We start from the raw sequence: 22,463 nt of genomic DNA, 5'->3' as shown, positions 1-22,463 counted from the left end.
TCCTTTATTCTGCCGAAGAGGAACCTGAAGTCTAGAGCCATTTTTTATTGAATGCTTATTTCCTTAAAATAATCAGTACATTAATCTGTATTGAAATGCTTTGCTCCTCTGTTTGCATTTATTAAAGTACAAGTCTGTGGATCTGTTCTTAGATGTCAAATGTTGAATAATGAATTTTGCTGGAATGCCTAAAATTTGTTTTAAATTCTGAGAACATTTTTTTCACATGCTTTGATGATAAATCATCTCATTGAAAATAAATATTCAAGGGGTTCCTGGGTGGCTCAGTTGGTTGGGCGTCTGCCTTCGGCTCAGGTCGTGATCCTGGGGTCCTGGGATCAAGCCCTGTATTAGGCTTCCTGCTCGGCAGGGAGCCTACTTCTGCCTCTCCTTCTCCCTCTGCTGCTCCCCTGCTTGTGCTCTCTCTGTGTCTGTTTCTCTGTCAAATAAATAAAAATAAATAAATAAAATCTTAAATAAATAAATAAATAAATATAAATAATTAGTCAATAAGTATAAATGCTCAAAATAAATCCTTAGAAGGTTTTCTTTTTAAACACTCATATTCAGGCACTGTACCTGAAATTCTCTAATACCTAAAAGGACAGATATTTTTATCTCACGTTGATAAAACACACTCATTTTATCATTTTCACAGACATCATCACCAAAAAGTAAATTTACGTATCTAAACATACAAGCCTAAATGCCTTCGGCTGCTGATCAGCCATTTAAATATTTTCTTTTAAAATCAGGCCTGAAATCACAATAATGCTTTGATAAGCATAATATGAATCCTGTCCAAATTTTATTATAACACTACTTAAATATTTCTCTTAGACTTAGATAAATCCGTATCTAGAGTACTTTGGTATTTGCACTTGATAACAATGATACAGTATAGATAAAAACTGAAAGAACCAAGCTTTAAAGATGTCTTGATTAATGATGTCTTGGCCTTTTATAAATACATTTAGGCAATGAAATTCATCTAGTCAAAGCACATGCCGAAGGAGCAGCCTGTAGGTAGTGGTACTTGTGGGAACAATGCCTGGAGTTGTCTAGGTGTTAGGTAGAGAAGAGAGTACATTCATAGCCCTTCCTTCCTTCTTATCCTAAATTTTGATGCCCTTAAAGTAATTCTTTCAATGTACATTCGCATTTCAATATTCCTAAATATCCGAAGCTCAGTTGGGATGCTTTGGAGGAGGTCTCACTTTTTTTTCCCAGTTTTCTCCCTACCTCTACCAGCACTCTGTGCCTTTATTCTTACCCTGTTTACTGAAAGTAGAAGGGAAAATGACAAGATGGTAATCCATCAGAGAAAAATTTTGCTTTAGTCTAAATAGAATATTAATTTCACTTCTTAAATTTAGTTTCTCAAGTTTCTTTCAATACTTTAGTTGTTCAGTTGTTGACGCGTGACGCATGGCATAAACGTGTATGGTTGATCATTCCTATGAACTGTTATTAAATTATTACTAATTTAGTATTGATTCACTCAGTATGTGTTTAATAAACAGCCACACACACATCAGAGCATCACACTAGGTAGGCCGAAATGTTAATGAGATTTTTTTTTTTTTAACTAATTGCAAGATAGTAGTAAAGAGAACTAGAAGTAGTCTTTAAGGTCGGGAAGAACACGAATATTATACTTTGCCTTGGGAGCAGTCTCTGAATTAACATGGATTAGCCACCTAAATCTTGGCATTATTTAAGTAGTAGTACAAGGATATGAGGTGATGTCTCTGTAAAAATGCATGACTACATGCAGGTAATAATTGAGTGAGGATAAGTAACCATATATTTCAATGGCTGATCAGTCTTGAAAAAAATTCTGAGCAAATAGGTGAGTGCTTTTGATGTATTATGTCACTCAATCCTCCCAACAGTCATAACATTGATACCATTGTTGTGCTTATTTTATAGAGTATAAAATGCTGACACAAAATTTAAGTGTTCAGGGGCGCCTGGGTGGCTTAGTCCTTAAGCGTCTGCCTTCGGCTCAGGGTGTGATCCCAGGGTCCTGGGATCGAGCCCCACATCAGGCTCCTCTGCTGGGAGCCTGCTTCTTCCTCTCCCACTCCCCCTGCCTGTGTTCCCTCTCTCGCTGGCTGTCTCTCTGTCAAATAAATAAATAAAATCTTTAAAAAAAAAATTGAAGTGTTCAATATTTTCACAATCTATTGATGAATCTGTCTCTTTTATTACAATGAAAGAGCAACTGTTAATAATAATAGCAAATATATATTGCTTATATATGGTTTTGCAGATAAGAGTCGAGAATGTTACTTCCACAGGGAAGAATGGCAAAGGGAACTGGTTCTGGGGTCTGCCATGAGTCAAAGTAGGGATCCATGCAACTTAGCACTGTATGAGGGTCTGTGGGTCTCTTCTTCCACAGGGTAGAGTCTTCCGTTGTTTGCATATATGGCTGCAATGATAGTATTTATTAACCACACACACACACAAACTGACCACTTACTGAGCAGTTTGTTAGGCACTTTTGTGAACACTTTATATACATTCTCTCATTTGATTCTCACCCACAGTCTTAAGAGTTAATGAATAGTTTCCACATTTTAAGGAGGAGGATCTGGAGAGTTTAAATCCGAATTCTTAACGGTGGATTATGAATACTGACATTGAGCTGACAGTAAGTTTCTCTTGTATTGTTTAACTGCATAGGGACAGTATGGTATAATGGTTAAAAATATAGGCTCTGAAGTCTGGAGCCAGGTTCCTATGCCAATTCCACTAGTCTTAGCTATAATGGCTTTTGCCCTGTTGTATTACCTCTCTGTACCTGAATTTCCCCATTTATAATATGGGTATAATAATGGTAGCTGTGGTTAGGGTTGTATTGGAAGATTGAATGAGTTAATATTTATAAGGTATCTCCTACATAACATGGACTACATAAAATTTGCTTTATTGCGGTGATTTTGTTTTATACAAATATTTCAGAAGTCTTGTTTCTTAAACATGATAGTAAAGTCATGCCTTTTTGTCATTTAGTATATAATGTACATTTCCTCATAGTGTTTATAATTTATTATTAAATTTATTACTATGCATTGGTATAATTCTACTGTGAAAAACATTTCCCCCTATGCGGTTTCTGGTATTTGCCGTTATAAAGAAAAATTAATGATATTTGTATATTGATCCTATATTTAGTCACTTTACTAAAGTCTCTTCTTGTTCTGAATGGTTTTTAAAAGCCAAAAACTTTGGAATCATCTTGGACACCTGTTTTTCCTCATACACTACACCAACTCATATCAAATTTACCTTCAAAATACATACAGCATGTAACCATACTTTACCTTTACCTCTCCTACCATACTGCAAACCACTCCATCCCATACCTGATTATTCCCAAGCTTTTCCAGTATCAGTGCTTTACCCCATAGTCTGTTCTCTAGAGAATCTAGTATCAACTAAGGATCATTTTTCTCTTCTCTTTTGTTATGACATTTATTTCTTTTCTCTCTTAGATAAATAGCTACACCCTCCCCTCAAAAAAAAAAAAAATCTGAAAACAGTGGTGAGAATTGCCAACCCTGTCTTTATTCTAGCTTTAATGAGAATGATTTTAATTTTATTTAATGTAAAACTTTCAGTTAGTTTCTGTTAACTAATTTCAACCATGATTTGAAAGTTTCCTGCTATTCACATTTTACTCATTTTTTAATCTCACTAGTTGATTTTATCATGTTTTTTCAGCATTTATTAATATGATCCTGCAGTTCTTCTCCTTTTAATATTCTAAGGGGTCAATTTTACATTCACCTTCATGTTCATGAATTAAATCCATAATTGTCATGAAGTAGTCTATCTTTTAATCCACTGTTGGATGATATATGATGAACTTCTATTTGGTGCTTTTGCATTTTCCTCTATTTATAAGTAAAATTGGTCATGATTTTAATGTTTGATTTTGCCATTTGAAAGAACTTTGATACAAGAGTTTTTCATTTATTAGAGATTTTAATTTTTATTTAATTTTCCAGCTTTATTGAGATGGAATTGGCATATAACATTGTGTAAGTTTAGGATGTACAGTGTTGATTTGATACACTTACATATTGCAATATGATTACCACCACAAAGTTAGCTAACATCTTCATCATGACACTTACTTCCATTTCTTTTGTGTGATGAGAACATTTAAGATCTAATCCCTTAGCAACTTTAAAGTATATAATTTAGCATTGTAAACTGTATCCACAAAATTTAGGCTAGTTTATTTTATTTTTAATTTAGGTAGGTATTTGCCATTTTCATTTTTTTACAAGTGGTCATGTAACATTGGAATTATAAGTTTCCTTAAAGTCAAATAGAACTCTCCTATAAACCCCATACCATTTCATCTTTTATTGACAAATGTTTGAATTCTTTTCAGTTTCTTCTAGAGCTATTAGTTCACTTTTTATACTTCAGTCAATTTTGATAATTTACGTTTTCCTGGTAAGTCATCCATTTCATTTAGCTTTTCAGGTTTCTTTGGCATAAAGTTACATAAAACATACCTAGAGATTTTAAATACATTTTTATCTGTGATTATATCTTCTTTTTCACTCTTAATTATGTAAATTCTTGATTGTCTTTTCTCTCTCTCCTTCCCTTCTTACTCCCCCTGTCTCTTTCTCCTTTTTGAGAACCAGCTTTTGGTTTTCACTCTAAATTCTAATTTTGGTTTTGAATATGTCTCCTATAGTTTCTATCTTCATCAGCTTTCACCTTATATTTTGTTTTTGCTTAATTTTTCCACCCTTATAGATTCGTGAGTTCTATATTTGCAGTGTTTTCATTTAGTAATAAGATAAATTTAACCTATTAATTTCCTACCATATACGATTCCACCATGTACAAATATCCATTTCTCATAGGTAGAACTATCAAATTTTAGTGAAAATTATTTAACATCGATATGTTGTCAGCCATCTGAAACATGCTTGGTGGTTTAACTTCCCCATTTTCTATGTAGGTTTCAAACTATCAGTAAAGAATTTAGAGTAGCTAAAAATAAATGCAGCAGTACCCCCCTTGTCCGCTGTTTCAGTTAGCCATGGTCATTTGAGGTCTGGAAGCAGATGATCCTCCTTCTGCTGTATCATCAGAAGGTCAATAGTACAAGTAGTCACACTGCTTCTCAGCGCCTGTGTCACTCACCTCACCTCATTTCATCACGTAGGCATTTTATCATCTCACATTATCACAAGACTGGTGAGTACAGTACAATGAGATATTTTGAGAGAGAGAGAAGGAAAGACCACATTCACATAGCTTTTATCACAGTATATTATTACAGTTGTTCTATTTTGTTATTAGTTATCATTGTTAATCTCTTACTGTGCCTAATTTATAAATTAAACTTCGTCACAGGTACATATGTGTAGGGAAAAACAGTATATATGGGGTTTGGTACTGTTTGAGGTTTCAGGCATCCACTGATGATCTTGGACCATATCCCTTGCAGAAAAGGGGGACTGCTTTATTACCAAATTAATTTAAACAAATATCTGTTCCCAGGATATTCCCAAATTACCAAGTTGACTGATCAGTTTTATTGGAATGGTGCTTAATGTTTCTCTAGCCATTGAGTAAAACTTTTTAGCCAATTTGAACAAAGACACAAATTCTCTACAGTTAGGCCTCAAAATAAAGCAAACATAATTATGTATGCATATTTCAAATACGTTACACAGTGCAGCTTAGAACTTCTGGAGTTAGCCTGTGTTCTAGAGTTCAGCTACCAGTGTGGAAGCCTTGGCTCTGTATGTAACTGCTATGTGACCTTGGCCAGGAGCTTAGCTTTTCTGTATTTTATAATCTATAAAATGGACACAGTAACAGCATCAGTTTTTTGTGATTTTTTTAAGGATTAAATGAGTTGTAGTATAAAAAGCAGTTGATAAATGTATTTATTATTTTATTATTTAAATTATTGTTGTTATTATTATTATTATTTTCAATATGTTAAAGTGTATTTAACATTTTGGTGTCCAAAATAGGGATCTAAAATTTCTGTTCTGTATATGAGTGGTATTCTCCTAAACTGAAGTGTAATTCAATAAGCACTGTAGAATAAAAGGCATCTTACTTATTTTATTACCTTCCCCAACAAACTTAGGCTCCAGGTGACACTCGCAGAGCTAGGTCTTTTAAGATCCACATTTATTTGCTGGCAGGGTTTCACACTACCGTCAGGTTCGGTAATTCATGAGGTGGATTTAATTGACAGAGTTTTAGTTAGTTTGAACTAGAAACAACCTATTTTGCAGGGTTGGTTTATTTTTGTTGAAGGAAGCTGGGTGTCTGACAATGATGTTTACCAGTGAATTTATTTCTTTGGTATACTCCTTACAATTCTTGGGAGTAAGAAGGCAGTCCTCATGCCCTCATAGTTTTTAAATTCCCACATGAGAATGAAAATTTTGTCTACAATACCAGACTTGTTTGTTAAACATAAAAGAACATAAATCCTCCATGGGTCCCCAGGGGTATGTTAGAGAAAGGGAGTGATCATTATAAACCACTTAGCGCTGTGTGCTCTGTATCATGTTGCCGTGAGAAAGTGATGTTTGATTGGCTCATAAAATAGGTTTAGTAAATCCTTTAAATACTGATGTGAGCTGTTGTGCATGTTGGAAATTAATACCTGAGAGTGTATTATAAGGATTACCATGTCTCCAGAACAGTCACCTGGGCATGCATAGATTTCTGCGTGTAAGGAAGATTATGTTTTGTGATTTCACTTTTATGTGTCAAATGTTGCTTGGTTTTATCGTTTCCTTTGCATTTGACTGAGGCCTGCAGACATCTTTCATCATTGTTTTCTCTCTTCTTGATGTTTTGAGCAATGCTATGGGATATAAACCAACCAACTTCCACAATGAATTCCAGCTGCAAACGTTTTATCAGAAAAAAGAAAAACTTCAAATTATTAGGGAAGGAAGCTGGATTTAATGCATTAGTCTTTTTCCAACCACATTCTATATATTCTCAAACAATTTAAAGGAAATAAGGAATTAAGTGTCAGTGATTTTTGTTTTCAATTTTTCTGTTTTGAAGATTAGATAGCAATAATGAGGCATGGAAATACTTTACAGGTAGATCTTCACTGGGTCTATTTTACATGATCTTGAATATAATTTAAGTTTGAAAAAATTGCTACTTTTTAACCATATCCTTTAGCAAGGGGATTTACTGTTTTAATGAAGAGGGCAAACAGCCTCAGTAAAAAGTGATGTTAGTGATAATTTTCAGTTCCATAGACATCTAAACAATTGTTGAGTATGACCATTAAAATTGATGGTGGAATAATTGTGTGAAATTTAGAATTATATTGTTATAGGACACCACTTCTGAAAAAAATCTTAGAAGTTTACTGTGAAGGAATTAGTAGCATATGTTAGATTCTGCTGTTTTATAGGCAAAGAACAGAGTACTTTTTTAGATGTCCATTTCATTTAACCTTCATGGAATGCAAAACTATGTAGATTTGTAAAGCACTGTGGTAAATGTGTGCGTCAGACTTGTATGAGGATGTAAGAATTAATTGCCAGCTGTCTAGCTGCAAATCCAGAAATTGTTATAAAGATTAGCGGATTTTTTTTTTTTTAATGGCATCAAGTTCAATAGAAAATCTTCATGAAAAAAGTAATAATATGCTTCTATCTCTTATTTTCAGGACAGTGATTTTTGTATCAGGGTGTAAATTAAAGCCAAGGTTAGGACTTAGTTGTTCCTTAAGAATCTCTTAACATTTATAATCCAGATATTTTTGGGTGGCTAAAAACTCCTTTTAAATACTTCTAAAGAGCTTCCAAATTAGATAAGTACATAACAGTGTTTATTTTTTAACAAATGAAAAGTATGTAATAGTAAAAATGCTTAAAAATTTGTAGTTTTCTTGCATATGATCTTCTTTTGTCTTAAAAATGTTTCTATTTGAGAGATAATAGTTATTTTGAAAATGGACTGAAGTAAATTTTTGACACTTTGTGTTCAGTCCAACCAGTTTATTGAAATGACTCCATAACTGCCAAGCCTGAGGGATGCCTTTTGGTTTCCGTCGTCATTGAGCTTTCTTTGGTATTCGGCACTGTGGGCGCTGTCCACTGCTTCTGCTTCTGGTGCCCATTTCCCTTCCCTCTTAGCTCTGTTCTGTGGCATCACTCACAGTGGCTTTCCTCACCTTCCCCCAGCTGCTCCTTTTCAGGATGTTTTTGTTACAGGCTCTTTTCTTTCTGCCCACACTTGTAATGTTCTTGTTTCCCGGCATCCCTCAAACGTGTGGTGATTCTGTTCTCTGCCAGTGTTACTCCCTCATTGAGACATCCGTAGCCATGCTTCATCTGCTCTAAGAGTGGCAAACTCAGATGCCTATGTGGGCAGGTGCTGTAAATAGATGACCATCTGGGTATTAAAGCAACAACAGCAACAGCAGCAGCCACAGCAACATAGAGAGTAGAAGGGGATCTTTAAAAACTTAGGAAGAACATGTCCCATCTCAAGCTCTTTCCACTTGGTCCCAGCCTCAGTTGCTAAGAAGGAATGAAGGTCCAGTGTTCATTGTTTCATTCACCAAGTACTGATACGTGCTTCCTGTGTTCCCGGCACGTAGGCGTTAGGGATAAGGCAGGAAATTGAAGATACTGCCCCTTCTGGAGCTGACACCGGTTCCGGAGATCTAAGTAGTCATACCAGAGCTAATGATAATTAGTGTTACCAGATATTCAAATTTAATTTTTAAAAAAAGCCAGAAATCCAGACTTTTCTGTGAAATTCCACTTTTTTAGAATGTTAGCTTAAATTTTGAAAAGAAACATGGAGCCTATTAAAACCGCGCTTACCTGTTTGCAACCTTGGCCTACACAATATTCTAACATCTGACTCGGAAGTACCAAAGGCCTTCCCACCTACACCTACTTTCATCTATGTCTTTGTTTCCCACCCTCTATTCACAGCCCACCGTGCCCGGCCCCCCCTTTCTGCTTTTGCATCTTATATATTGTACTTCTCACTACAGTGCGTTTGCATTTCCCCTCTCTTCACCCCGGGTCAGTCAGGACTCACTGACAGCCCAAATGTTCCTTTGTAAGCTGACCTTAATCTCACTGTATTGAATTACTCTGACTCTGCCAGTATTCCACAGTATTTCCTACATACTCTCATTAGAGCACTCACCAAAGTGTTTTATGGGCCCTGGGCCCAAAGAAGCTATAGTTTCATCTTTGTATCCTAAGAATCTAGCAAAACACTTTGCACCAAGTCAGCGCTTCAGAAATGCTTACAGAATGATTGAGCAGGTCTGAAATCTGGCTCTCTTCAAACTCACAATGGTGGTAACCTACATTATATAGGTTTAGGTAAAAAACCTCCCAAGCACAGAACAAACAGATACTCTGTGAATAAAAGCTTTGTTTCACATGTAAACAATCTTGAAGTAAAAATTATCCTTTCATATGAAATGGTAGTTATCCACTTTTGTACCGAATATATCTGAAATAGCTACTTAGGTCTGTTCTATCCAACTCCTCTGACCCCTGAGTGCACCCCTTTTCGGTCCCACCACACACATACACCGAACTCCTAGAATGGTGATGCTGGTTGACATACAAATTTGTCATTGATGACCCCAGACTCGCCATGTGGTATAATGGATATTCTCCCGTTTGTGTTTGAGTTTTCTTATTTATTGTTTTCAGACTCCAAAGATTATATTAAAAGTTCATGTGGAGGTGGGAGTGAGGGCTGCAGGATGGAGATGAAGGACAGCTTGATTGAATGGCAGCCGTGTGCCAACAGTGTTTTAGGTACCACCCAGCTATCCTGGCTCAAAACATCCCTGTGAACTAAGTAGCGTTGTCGTCAATGTAAGGCCAAGGAAATTGAGGCTGAAACAGGTTAAGTTACATGTCATAAGAGAGTTCTGGATACTTCTTCAGGATGAAGATGAATAAGTAGAATTGGCCTGTTGTATACTTTGTGTATAATTTTCACCAGTTTTTTCTTCTGTAAATTCAATACTGCACAAAATATATTATTTTTAGTTGTCGCGCATCTACTGAATTTAGATTTTTGAAAAACTCTACCAGTGATTTTCAACCATGTCAGACCTACCTTTTAAGAAAAGTTTTGCAGTATCCTCTTTAGTATTCTGAAATGAGTTTAGGGAAGTGATCATCTGTTTATGTGCACAGTTGTTTAAAATATAAATACAATTGCATGTGTGCTATAGAAACCAAAAATAGCAAAGTAAGTTCTGTGAAAATAATGGCTTTAAATACATAAGGACACATGCACAGTTACACTAGGAAAATAAAAGTGGTCGGATGCTTGCATCTTTTAAGTAGACTCATTGTGAATATGATGACCATTATAGATACAGGTATTGAATATGTATACTTTTAATTGTTTTAATTGTTGTGCAGATAGTATAAGCAATGTTCCTGTTCATGATATGTTTCTCCGAACTAGTAATTCTTGGTAAAGTTCCAAAACATGGAAAACTTTCTTCAACTTATTTAATAGCTGAATTTCTGGAAAATTTGGTTTTAACTAAAACTGCAAAACATATTTATGTTTATATGTGAGATAATTGTTAGTTTCCAGACTTGATGAGCTATATCAGAAATTTCGCCTACGTGAATGTCCAGTGAACTATTTGAAAGGTGTGGAGAACATGGGGCAGATACTCACTTCCGGGACTTCCCATTGTTGAACACCACTGGACCTTGCCTATTACATGTCATAATGCCCTCCTCACCCCTGGTTTCAATATAGCCAAAAATTTCTGAAATGTTTTCTTAAGAGACAATACTGCTCTTGATGAGTAACACTGATCTAAGCCTTCCAAACCAAATTAACATTTGTTGGCAAAATATTATGTATTCCTTATGTTTAAGATACAGTGTGTAGTGCAGTGTAAACTCAAAGTATGTAAAAATCAGTTCCTTTCTTCAAGGATTTAACAGACTAAGAAAATGGATCACTTGTTGGGGTTCCTGAGTGGCTCAGGCAGTTAAGTGTCTGCCTTTGGCTCAGGTCATGATCTCAGGGTCCTGGGATCGAGTCCCACATCCGGCTCCCGGCTCAGAGGGAAATCTACTTCTCTCTCTCCCTCTGCCTCTCCTCCCACTGGTATGTGCTCTTCCCCCCCCCCCCATACTCGCTCTCCCTCTCTCTCTCAAATAAATAAAACCTTTTAAAAAAATGGATCACTTGCATATAGAGTGAATATTGAAAATATGTGTTTATCAAAAAGAGAAGGATGACAGTAAGCTGAGAACACCCAGAAAGTTCTCTCATAGGCAGACTGGTACAGAGTGAGATTTGAAGGATGTGTATGTAATGATGTGGCTCTAGAAAAGCTTGCACCAGAGATGAGGAAAGGGAGCCAGGGAGTCTGACTAGGGCTAAAGCGTTACCGTCAGAAAGTAATGGGCAATGATAGTAGCAATTAAGATTCAAGTAAAACTGTCATGTCCAAATGGAAATTAAATTGAATAATTCACAAATTGAATGTCAGATATGGTTGCTGCATACAAAATATTTAAGTGTTGAGATGACTGTTCAGTGAATTTGAAGTTCATTAACAGTAAAACTGGAAGGCTTAGAAGACTCATTTTTCTTTAATGGAGAATGCATTTTCGGTTGTATCTCTTCTTTGGAATATTTTATTATGTTTACCCAGTTAAACTTGGAATGGACTCCTGGCTATGGTCCATAGATAGATTCATTGTATCCATGATCATGGAATGTGAATTGCTAAAATAGCAGATCATATGACTTTATGTCTCTTTTATCTTTGTGTCTTGTAGGTATGATTTCGTAGAAGTTGAAGAACCCAGTGATGGAACGATATTAGGGCGTTGGTGTGGTTCTGGTACTGTGCCAGGAAAACAGATTTCTAAAGGAAATCAAATCAGGATAAGATTTGTATCTGATGAATATTTTCCTTCTGAACCAGGGTTCTGCATCCACTACAACATTGTCGTGCCAGTAAGTACCACTTAGAGGTCCCCTTATTTAATTGGGTTAGTTATTCGCTTACTTAAAAAAAAAAAAGGATCGGGAAAACAAAAAACAAAAACCTTTCCCTAGCCTAATTTTTTTTATCCATAAGCATCACTGTGGCATCACAAATAACTTAAATTTCCGATTGCTGTTGGTCATTAGCTGGGTTGAATTACCTTTTCAGTGCAGTGAGATAACTTGTTCTTTACAACATTTAGGAGATTGCATCATACCTATTCCCCCTCAACTCACTGTCTGATATTTCAGTGTTTATGGGAAGTTACATATGTAGATAGTATTTTCTTTTGGAAAAAACTAGAAAAATCTGTGTATTTATTACGCTTACCATTTAGATCACCATCAAAATTTGGACTGTATAATGCCTTCCTGAATTTCAGGTTTGAATCATATTAGATAATAAAATGCAATTTTAGTTTTCTAGCCTTTCTGGAGACCTTTCTTATATGATACCCTCTTGCATTTTGCTGTTACTGTCACTTTAAAGATGTAAATTTTGAAGCTTAACACGGGATTATGATGGTTCTAATTTTCAAATTCATTTATATACTTGGAATAAATACATTGGAGAACTAGAAACCCAGCATTATTTGACATTAATGACATTTTAGCTAGATTCATGTCTGTAGTTGCCCTCGAAGCCCATGTTCTTAATTTGATATTTTACTGTTTCCCCCCCAATTAAGGTGGCATCATTCTTATCCTATACCCACCAAAAGTTTATTTTTTGTAATGTGTTGTTTATGAATACATACATAACATTCTCTTTTATTGAGAAAGGTAAACTTACTATTCCTTTTAAAATCAATGTTTTCGTAAAATATATTTTAAAAAGAGGATCTCTCAATTTTCCTACTTACTTAATACTTACCCTGCTTAAATGATATTTTTAGCTCTTTTGTTTCAAAAAAGAAGTTTTGAAATTCTCACTGGAATTTAAGAAATCTACTTTGCCTAATTATAATTGTTGCTATAATTTTAGTTATATTCTGATTGCTTGTACCCTTTATATTATGCCAGCAGGCACACTGGGCAACCAAAAAAGGAAATTTCTCCTTAACATTACAATATGAATATGATAAACAAAGTTTAATATGGATTCCGTATTTCCTAATTGGCTTCATGAATCGCAAGCTTGCTATGTGCTTTGTTCTTATACCCAGAAAGAGCGCAGGTGTCAATGCATGTAACCCACATTGTCATGGTCCCAGTGTACCTGCCGGTTTGCTAAATCCTCTGTCAAAATCATTGAAGATATCATTTTCTATCATTTCTATTTCTGTGTTATTTTAAATGGTGATATTATTTATTGATCATATTTAAAAAGCATACTAGGTGACATCTTCATCTTTGTAGGAGTACTTCAGAATTACTATATGCAATGTGAGAAAAATCGAATAAGGGTTTTCAGTATTTTTGGCATGATGCAACAAATAGATACAAATGTTTAAAATAATACATAAAATAAAGGATATTTATCCCAAATCTATGACAAAAGTAAACTTGAAACTGGAAAGATATTTATATTTCAAATAAACTGTTCTTTTCATATTATATTCATTTAAATATGTATAACTAGCAATCTACTATCATGGTACAGAATAAGACATGAAAGCTAAAATATATGTATATATGCCGACACCAAGTGTTGTCTTTTCCTAATTTTAGGAGTGCATGGGTTAGTTAGTTGGATAACCCAGGAGTTGTATGGATTAAATAAAATACGTAAAGATAAAAGCACAGGAAATTTATAGTGTTTTACTTAGTTCTGGGTACACTGTAGGTTCTTAATAAATACTTGAACGCTGAGTTGATCATACCATTCACTCACTCACTCCAGCTTAACTAACAGAAGATTGACTGACACCTGTATTTTTATTGGTGAGAGTGTAACAGGTTCCTGAGCCTTGAAATGAGATAAAGCATCATAACGGTCTGCAGAAGTACCACTCATCCTCTTGACTCAGAAGGGCTCTGCCACCTGGGTTTGACCTGCTTCTACAGATTTACCGTGGTTAAGATCAGAAACTGCATCTGAGAGACGTTAGAAGAAAGATGGATCACCGGTTACATCATTAAAATTAAATTCAATGCATTTTTCAGTAGTTGCTGAATTCCCTTGATAAATTGCAAATGTGGGCTTTGGTAGGCTACGAATTAACAGTCTCCTGGCATCAATAAAGCCACATTTTGCATGGCACCTGAATTGACCTGTCGTGGGCTGCCGAAAATGGTGATATGTAGAGATACGACATAGGAGGTCTTATATTAATTTGCCTCATGCTTAGGAAAACAGCAGCCATTGGACTGCAAGAAACAAGAAAACATGACGGCATGGTCCTGCGTTGCCTAATAAGTGTGTTTTGGTGATCTTAATTTTGCCAGTTTGTTCTCCAGGGTGATTATTGATACATGATTTTTATAATCTCACAAGCTTTGGTTCTGTTGGGTTTAAATTTATTTTGGCAATTTATATCCGCCTTTTCTTCATCTATCCTTTGTCTTGGTTCCACGTTTCTGTCTCTTCTCCCACACAGCCACACTCCTACTCTCAGTCATTCCCGCAGAAGGCTGAGATTTGGTTAGTAAAAATTTGACAAGTGATTTTGCTGTTAAGCCTTCCAGAATGTTTTGAATTATCATTGTGTATTGCTAAATGACATCCCTCCCTCCATGCTTCTCCTCCCCACCACATTATTACCAGCAGAGCACCAATCCATCAATCTTATCTGTGTATCAATGAATGAAAGCCTAAGGGAAGAAAGTTTGCCTTTTCAAGAAGAGACTTAAAAGTTCTTGTGGCATTTGCTCAAGGGCATGTGCCCCTCCAACCCCCGGATCATCTCTGATGCTTTTTTTTTTTTTCTTTTTGCCAAGGATGAACTTCATAATTAGCACACCCCAGCTTCCCAGAGGCATTGGTCTCATTGACTGCAAACCCACCACTGCAAAATAGGACCTTGGCGATCACTGGCCACAATGGTTTCTTAATTTTGTGATGATAAAAATGATGTGAATCACAAGTCCTTAATGGACTATTAACTTCGTGAACTGAGGTTTGCTACTGAGTGCCTAGCACAATCCCAAACACACTGCAGCTGCTCACTGGTGTCTCACGGAAATTCAGCCAGTTCCCCTCAGAGTTGTCTAAACCCATGTGTGCTGCACTAACTTCTCATTTACTATATGTTACCTTTGTTACTGTTGTATAATATTGCTGATTCATAATCTTGAGTACTGGCAAATCACAGTAACGACACCAGATATTCTCCTGGTCATGATTTAGTAGAACCGGTTTCTCTCTCTCTCTCATTTTGATGGGGAGTGGAACATCGGGAGCAAAGACATTGGTGCATACGTACGACATTATAACCATTAATGCGTATAATCATGCTTACCTGCTTTTTTATAATTAACTTACTATTTTGCATCTATCCACACACCAACAGAAACTTTGAGTTTAATCGGTTTTTTTCTGGGACAGTTATGGAGAAAGTTTATTTCAATATTCTTCATAGTTTCAAGTAAGGGAGATCACTTTGCAGCCTACTTTCGGAGCATGAATGGATATGTTTGATTCGAGCCAATCTTTATGTGTGGTTGATTCTATACCAACCTTAGTATAAAATCTTAGCGGTAGTTGTTTTAATACATTAGTTAAAATTTTCAGAAACAGTGTTGCCATACATGTTGCCATTAAAAACTAAGTTCCCCTTTGTCAGATGATTTACCCACTCTTTTCCCTTGACTAATGAATGAGATTGCGTTTAGGTAAAATAAGATTATTTATTAGTTTGAATAAAGTGATGTTGATTTAGTATTTAAAGATTTTACATATTCTTTTATATGTAGTTATAGTGTTCTTTGTAATACTGAGATTTTAGTATCATTTTCTTGATTCCTGGCTATCTTAGAGTAAAACATAAATAAAATTTATCTTTCCACTTTTATTATTTTAAGTTGATAATATAGGCTGAATTTTACTTTAGAAAAAACTTCAGCATGAGGTGTTTACCTGAAATTATAGCTAGTTGTTTAGACCTTTAAAAAAAAAAAAAAAAAAGTACTGGATGGTAGTATATAAATTTAAAATGTAGCATTTCAATGCTATTTTCAAGAATTATTTATGGAAATAATATACTCCCCAATTATGCCCTATTAATAAGTAATGAAAAATAAATCCATGCAAATGGATGCCAAATAATATATATTCAGCTTTTATGATTGTGCATAAGGAGTTAATAGTGTCTTTGATTTTTTTTTTTTTTTTTTTTTTTTTTTTTTTTTTTTTTTGCTTCATGCTAAAAAAAAAGAGGGCCTGGTAGATTAGCAGTGAGAGATTGTTTGGGAAGAAATGAAGCAAAACTGAAATAAAACAGTGCAAGCTTGTTTCTGTTTGGAGGCCACACACATTGAGAGCCCAGCACACATTTCGGATCTCTTACAAAGAAAAGAAAATTTCTTGTTTAATTTTGGAGTAATTTATAATAGATTATGTATGTTTTACTCTGTGTGCTGTAGCATAAGCACCATTATTTAAAAATGTTTAAAAAACCTACAAAGGCTGAAAAATAGCATCTTTTCTTTTAGCATCAAAAGAACTTACTAAAAGTTTACTTGTAAAAAAAAAAAGCCTTAATATAAAAATATTGGATACTTTTATCAATTACTTCAAAAATTACCTATTTTTTAAATAAAATATACAAATCCAAATATGAATTTTTTTAGTGATTTTATTCTTTACCTATAAAACTGTTTCCTCTTGAGTATAATATTGTTTGTAATATATATGTCTTAAAATAGTTATGAGATTTGAGGATTTTTTTCTCTCTCTCCAATCTGGTTAAAATTTTGAAGGACGATTAAAATACCATGAATTTCTTTTAAAACAGTATTGTTGAATAGTATATCTTTTCAGGAGTTTTAATCTAAGCTTTCGATCAGAAGTAACAGCATAATATTTTCAGCAATTCATTTACTCTCATTTTTCAATTAATAAATGGATCGGTTTAGATTAAGGGAAATAGATATTAGAGCTACCATACTAATTGACTTCATATATTTTTATCTTCTTGCCTGAAAAAGAGTGCGGGGTGTTGAATGAACTGAAGGCTCCTTTAACTCACAACAATCTGTGAAACTCATCTTTTAAGTTGCTCTAAATTTTTCCTATTATTTCCTTGCTATTTTCTTTTTTTCACTGATTAGCAACAGTTGTTTGGATCTCACATTTTTTTAAATCTTTTTAGTAAAATTATACCCAGAGATGAAATAATGCTAGAGAATGGCATGCAAGTATTGTAGCCACTTTATAATCCCAACTATGGGTTTTCCTTAATAGTGATTTTGTAAATGACTTGTCCAGAGTTAAGTCAGTGCCTGGCCAGCGTACACTATAGAAGGGTGTATGGTTTCTGTGGGGAAGGCTTTAGAAGGACACTTGATGCCTGAGGTGCCATTAAGGAATGCATGACTGATTGCCAAAGTAGTTATTAATTATGCGGGATACAGAGAACAAAGCAGCTCAGTGAATATTGAAGTTGGAGGAAGAAAGGAGGAGGGGGATATTTTTCCGTCCCTTCTGGCATGTGCCAGTAGGTTATTTCACTGTTAATATCATGTAAAGAAAAGTCTTAACTGAAGGCCAAATTTGCTTTTATGTTCAGGTTAAGAAAAATTCCAAGTAATTCTCAAACAAGGTATCAAATTCATTTTCTTAAGGAAAAAAAAAGCAGCTACCTGGAATAAAAATCCTTAGAGCAGTATCGTAACCCTAGTCCCATAGGAAACAAATTCAGTGTTAGAATGTCAAGATTTTTAAAAATTGCAAATCTTCATAACAAATTGCACTGCATTCCTGTATTATCTTATTAAATTGATTTTAATGAGTGAAAAATTTAGGTTATAAACCTTTAAAATAAATTTTTATTTACCTTAAGAGAGAATTAAGAGAAAAAAATTGTTCTTTGAATGTTTTGTAGTATTTAGAGAACAAAAGAAGTTATTTCAAGTACTTCATGTCTATACTGTAGTCTGAAACACTTTTTGAATGATTAGGTTTTATTAAAATATACAATGTAATTGTATATTTATGCAGGGAGTCTAGAGATGACAGTATTTTATTACATCAAAGAAATTACACAATTGCTACAGAGACTAAGCTTTTACTTGGCTAAGAACTGTTTAATGTATTTTTCTACCAACTTCTACCCCGCGGACACAGTGCTCTCTTTCATGTAAAGATCATGGTCTCTCTTCCATTTCTCCTGATTCTTTTTGTTCCAGTTAATTCCTAGCTATCTAAGAAAGAATTTCACAGATGGTATGATTTGTAGTTAGAAAGAAAAAGGCGGTTGGTGCTACTGCAGGAATGGTAAACGGCAGACAAACCACTTCACATTGAAGTACAAGGAGTTATAAATAAGAATTTGGGAAAGCTTGAAGTTTGATTGACTCATATTTTATATCTAAAGCCATAAGGATTTAAAAGCTTAGAGTTAATATGGCCCTAAACCTGATGGAATTATTCTCTAGTAGTTTGTTGCAATTGAAAATGATAAAATAAATACTTTTGTCTTCAGTATCCCCATCCCTCCTCCTGTTAGGTCTTTCAACAGGCATTGAAGAATATTTGAGGAAATATTTTGTTGTGAGAAAGTTAAAAAAATGTATATGGCATTGCCCTGGATCTCTGAGAACTTACCTTATTTTGAGGGCAAAAAAATACACACCTATACACTTATGTAAATACACTACATGAATAAGCATAATATAAGTGGTTTGGAAAGATTTGAAGAAAAAGAGACAATTGGTGAGAGCAGAGGGATATTAAAACTCCTAGGTTAAAGGAAAAGACAAGCAATCAAGCAAAAACCCTGGAAGTGACTTAGTGTAGACTTGATATCAAATATATTATTAAAAAATCCCTGAAGAGTTTGTTAAAAATCATATCATCAGATGTCAGAGATTATGATTCTCTGTATCTGGAGTGGTGCCCACTTATCTGCATTTTCATTAAACATGCTTGGAGATTCAGATACAAGATGTTCTCATGTTGAATTTGTGGGTGAGAAATTGCTCTAAACTATAAACTGAGCAAATGCAGAGAGTTTTACTACAAGATGTTGGGGAATTACTTTTCATTTTCAAACAAACATGAATTGTTTTTGGAACAAATTGGAAATTCTGCATGAATATTTTATTACTAACATACCCATGTGTTCTCTGTTTTTCAGGATTGCAAAAAAAGTGGTCCTTTCTCACAGCATTGGATGGCTAGATTTTGATTTGTTAATACTTGCAGTTATTGTACTGACTTTTCTAGCTCTGTATTGAAGCTTATCAGTTTTGTCAACTGTCAGTATCTCTTACCCATGCAACGAGAATAAATGACATTCTGCCTTCTGCTCTCGTTCCACACTAAGCTTGTCTGAGAATTCACATATGGCATAGCTCCAGCTCTGAGGCACAGTTCTAGACTAGATATTCATTTGTTCTGCAGTATAAGACACTATTATTAGTACAGTAAGACAGTCTCAACCATCCAGAAATATTCTTTCAATCTCCTCATCTACATTTTTACATGTTATTTTAATTTTTGTCTGAGTTACAGTTGCACATAGTTTTAAAAGGCAAATACTTCTCTTAAGCTTGTTACAAAATAGCAGTTGCCCCCACTTTCCTCTGTGCAAACAATTTTCCTGTACCTTGGAGGCAAGCGCTTCCAGTTCTTTGAAGGGATTCTTTTAGAATTGACCGCTCTACCTTCCGGTAACATGCTTTTGTTGCCGCTTCTTCATTCTTTGGCTTTAAGAATTATCTATCATCTTCATTGACTTTACTCTCCGGAAGGTGAGGTGTTCACTTTCTTCCACCGTCCTGCATTTACCACACGTGCAGACACATCCCACCGCTGCCTCCTCTGGTCTATCCTGATTCTATCAAGATCCAGATCTACACTGTGTGTGTTATGGTGCCCATGGAACCATGGTTCACAGCTGAGCCATGAAGTATACAATGACTGCATTTCCTTTCCTGCCTTGTTTTATTTCGTTTTCCCTAGAGTTGTGTTATTTTTTGGTTTGCGTAGCTTTCTATGTATTTATCACTGATTCCACCCCAAACTGTGCCTCAGATTGTATGAATCCCCTCTCAAATACAGTCAGACACATTAGTGTTTTCTAATAATGTCATCGACCAGAAGAAATCTCTGCTGACACAATCTGGTCAACTTCAATTTAGACCGATTACCGTTTAGACCTGCCAAACAGCTGTCATCCTTGGGGTACCCTCCCCTATCCCCACCCCATTGTTACCCTGAATATTCATTCCCTTTGCCATTTTCTTGCATTAGAGCCCTTGTTTGCAAGATCTTTTGTCTTCTCTCTTGTTTACTTCCTGTTTGAGAAAAGAGTAAAACCCCCATGAATTTGCTGAGAAAAAGGAGCATCAGAGATAAAATTTTGTGGGCTCGAATAACTGAAAATTCCTTGATTTAACCCTCAACCCTAAATGAATACTTGGCTAAGTCTAGAATTCTAGTTGGCCACTTAAAAACTAACTGGACATTCTGTGCCTGCGGATGGGCTTGCTAACTAAGGTCTTCACTGTATTGTGAGCTGGGTCAATTCCTTTGAAAGCCCCCTGATTCCCCTAATCTCTTTTCTAAGGGTATAATCCTGGCTGCCAGTTCTCTGAAATGAGAGCTGAGTGGATTAAGACTGAGAGTCCCAGCATTAAGTGTAAACACATTTCCTCAACCCCCTCCATACCCCCATATTCAGAATAATATCACTGCTCCCAACTCTGCTTGGGTTCCCCAGTCCATAAATCCTCAATTTTATTCTGTCCAGGGAACAAATTTGAGCAGGGAATAAATCTGTCTTCTGCCACGGTGGGGGAACAGATTTGGAGTGTTGAACACCTTCATGATTTTCCACCAGTCTTCCTGTTTTTAGCTCCACAGTCCTTTCCACTTCCATACGTACCTGATGCCACCAGATCCCAGAGCTTTTTGATTGCTCTTTCATGCAAGTCAGGTTGCTTCCCGATTTTCCCCTGCTAAATTTTGGTCCACCAATTCAATGACTGCACCTCTACCTACCTTTCAGTTTCCATCACTGTTGACTCCTTGCTCATTTTCTTTGGCCTTAAAGAATTATGCACTTAAAGAAATACCTTCAGAATCAATCATTTTAGGGGAGAACAGAGCTAAAATCACCATCCTTTTTCCCCCCTCTGTTCATATAGCAATGTCCTTATCAAACACTAAGCTTGTATTTGATCAACAAAATACTTGGAAACTCTGTACAATATATTGAGGGCACAGTATGTGCCACGTGCTATGCTCTGTCATTGACTTTAGGGAACAACGCCATTGTTTTTCCATGTCAGACAAAATATGCTCTCATAGCAGTTGCTTTGCATGATTATGCTAATATCACACTTCCTTTTTTAATGTTAGGGAGGCATAGATAAGACTTGATATTGGTTAGCTATTTAACATATCCTGAACTCTGTTTTAATATTAGTAGTATATCCAGGAGTATCCACTAGCATACCAGTCATGGTTCATACATTTTACATGTTAGTTATAACCGAACAGTTTATCATATGATTCTTACCTTAAGAAAATGCTATTCTCATAAATAGTCTTCAAATATTTATCTGTTTGAGTAATGCTATTCATGTATTTGAATGCTTTGAACATTAAAACTAGAGCTTTAAAAATTTTACTCATCTCTTTAAAATGACATAATTGTTATTTATTTAAGATTACTTTGCAATCATATGAATCTGATTTTATGTACAATATAACCATCAATTTTTATATCTTTTTAGAACAAAACTAAAAGGTAAATGCATATATACTTTTGAAGAGGTTAATTTTTGAAAGTGAAGTGTATTGTAAACATTTTTTGGAAAGGAAGTACTTGATGATACCAACTTGGAAACAGTTGACTTAGGCAGAAGAAAATGATGAACATATATATTGAAAGAAGTACTAGGCTTAGTGGGTGCTTTTATATCATCTAATTCCCATAATGCGATGTTATCACCATTTTGCAGATTAAAACTCAGAGAATGTCACATATGTAGAAGTGAAGATATTAAATAGGGCTTTCCCAATTCTATGTAAAGCCAGGCTGCCTCTGGACTGGTTTGGGAAATACACTAGGAAGATCATTGATGAAGGGAAAGCAAATGTAAGATTTTTCTCACCATCTTTGCTTTCTTATTAAAACAACTAAGTAGGGGCGCATGGGTGGTTTAGTTGGTTAAGCATCCAACTGTTTGTTTTGGTTCAGGTCATCATATCAGGGTCATGAGATCGAGCCCTGCATCAGGGTCCACTTTGGGCGTGGAGCCGCTTAAGATTCTCTCTCTGCCCTTCCTCCCACCTCACTCTGCTA

At 35.3% G+C, this 22,463-nt stretch overlaps 1 protein-coding gene across 4 annotated transcripts in view; it reads left to right on the top strand.

The window, feature by feature from the left end:
• The window catches only part of PDGFC (platelet derived growth factor C), a 201,329-nt gene that overhangs the window by 136,422 nt on the left and 42,444 nt on the right, over window positions 1-22,463 (top strand). For all 4 annotated transcript variants that reach the window (XM_040626395.1, XM_040626396.1, XM_040626394.1 and 1 more), the window contains one exon: window positions 11,838-12,018. In XM_040626395.1, the coding sequence (XP_040482329.1) occupies window positions 11,838-12,018 (181 nt within the window). The remainder of the gene's footprint in view (window positions 1-11,837; window positions 12,019-22,463) is intronic.

The sequence above is a fragment of the Ursus maritimus genome, unplaced genomic scaffold (genome assembly GCF_017311325.1).
Source record: "Ursus maritimus isolate PB19 unplaced genomic scaffold, ASM1731132v1 scaffold_11, whole genome shotgun sequence".
Taxonomy (NCBI): domain Eukaryota; kingdom Metazoa; phylum Chordata; class Mammalia; order Carnivora; family Ursidae; genus Ursus; species Ursus maritimus.
Note: the sequence above shows the minus strand (reverse complement) of the source record. Positions and strands in the feature narration are given on the sequence as shown.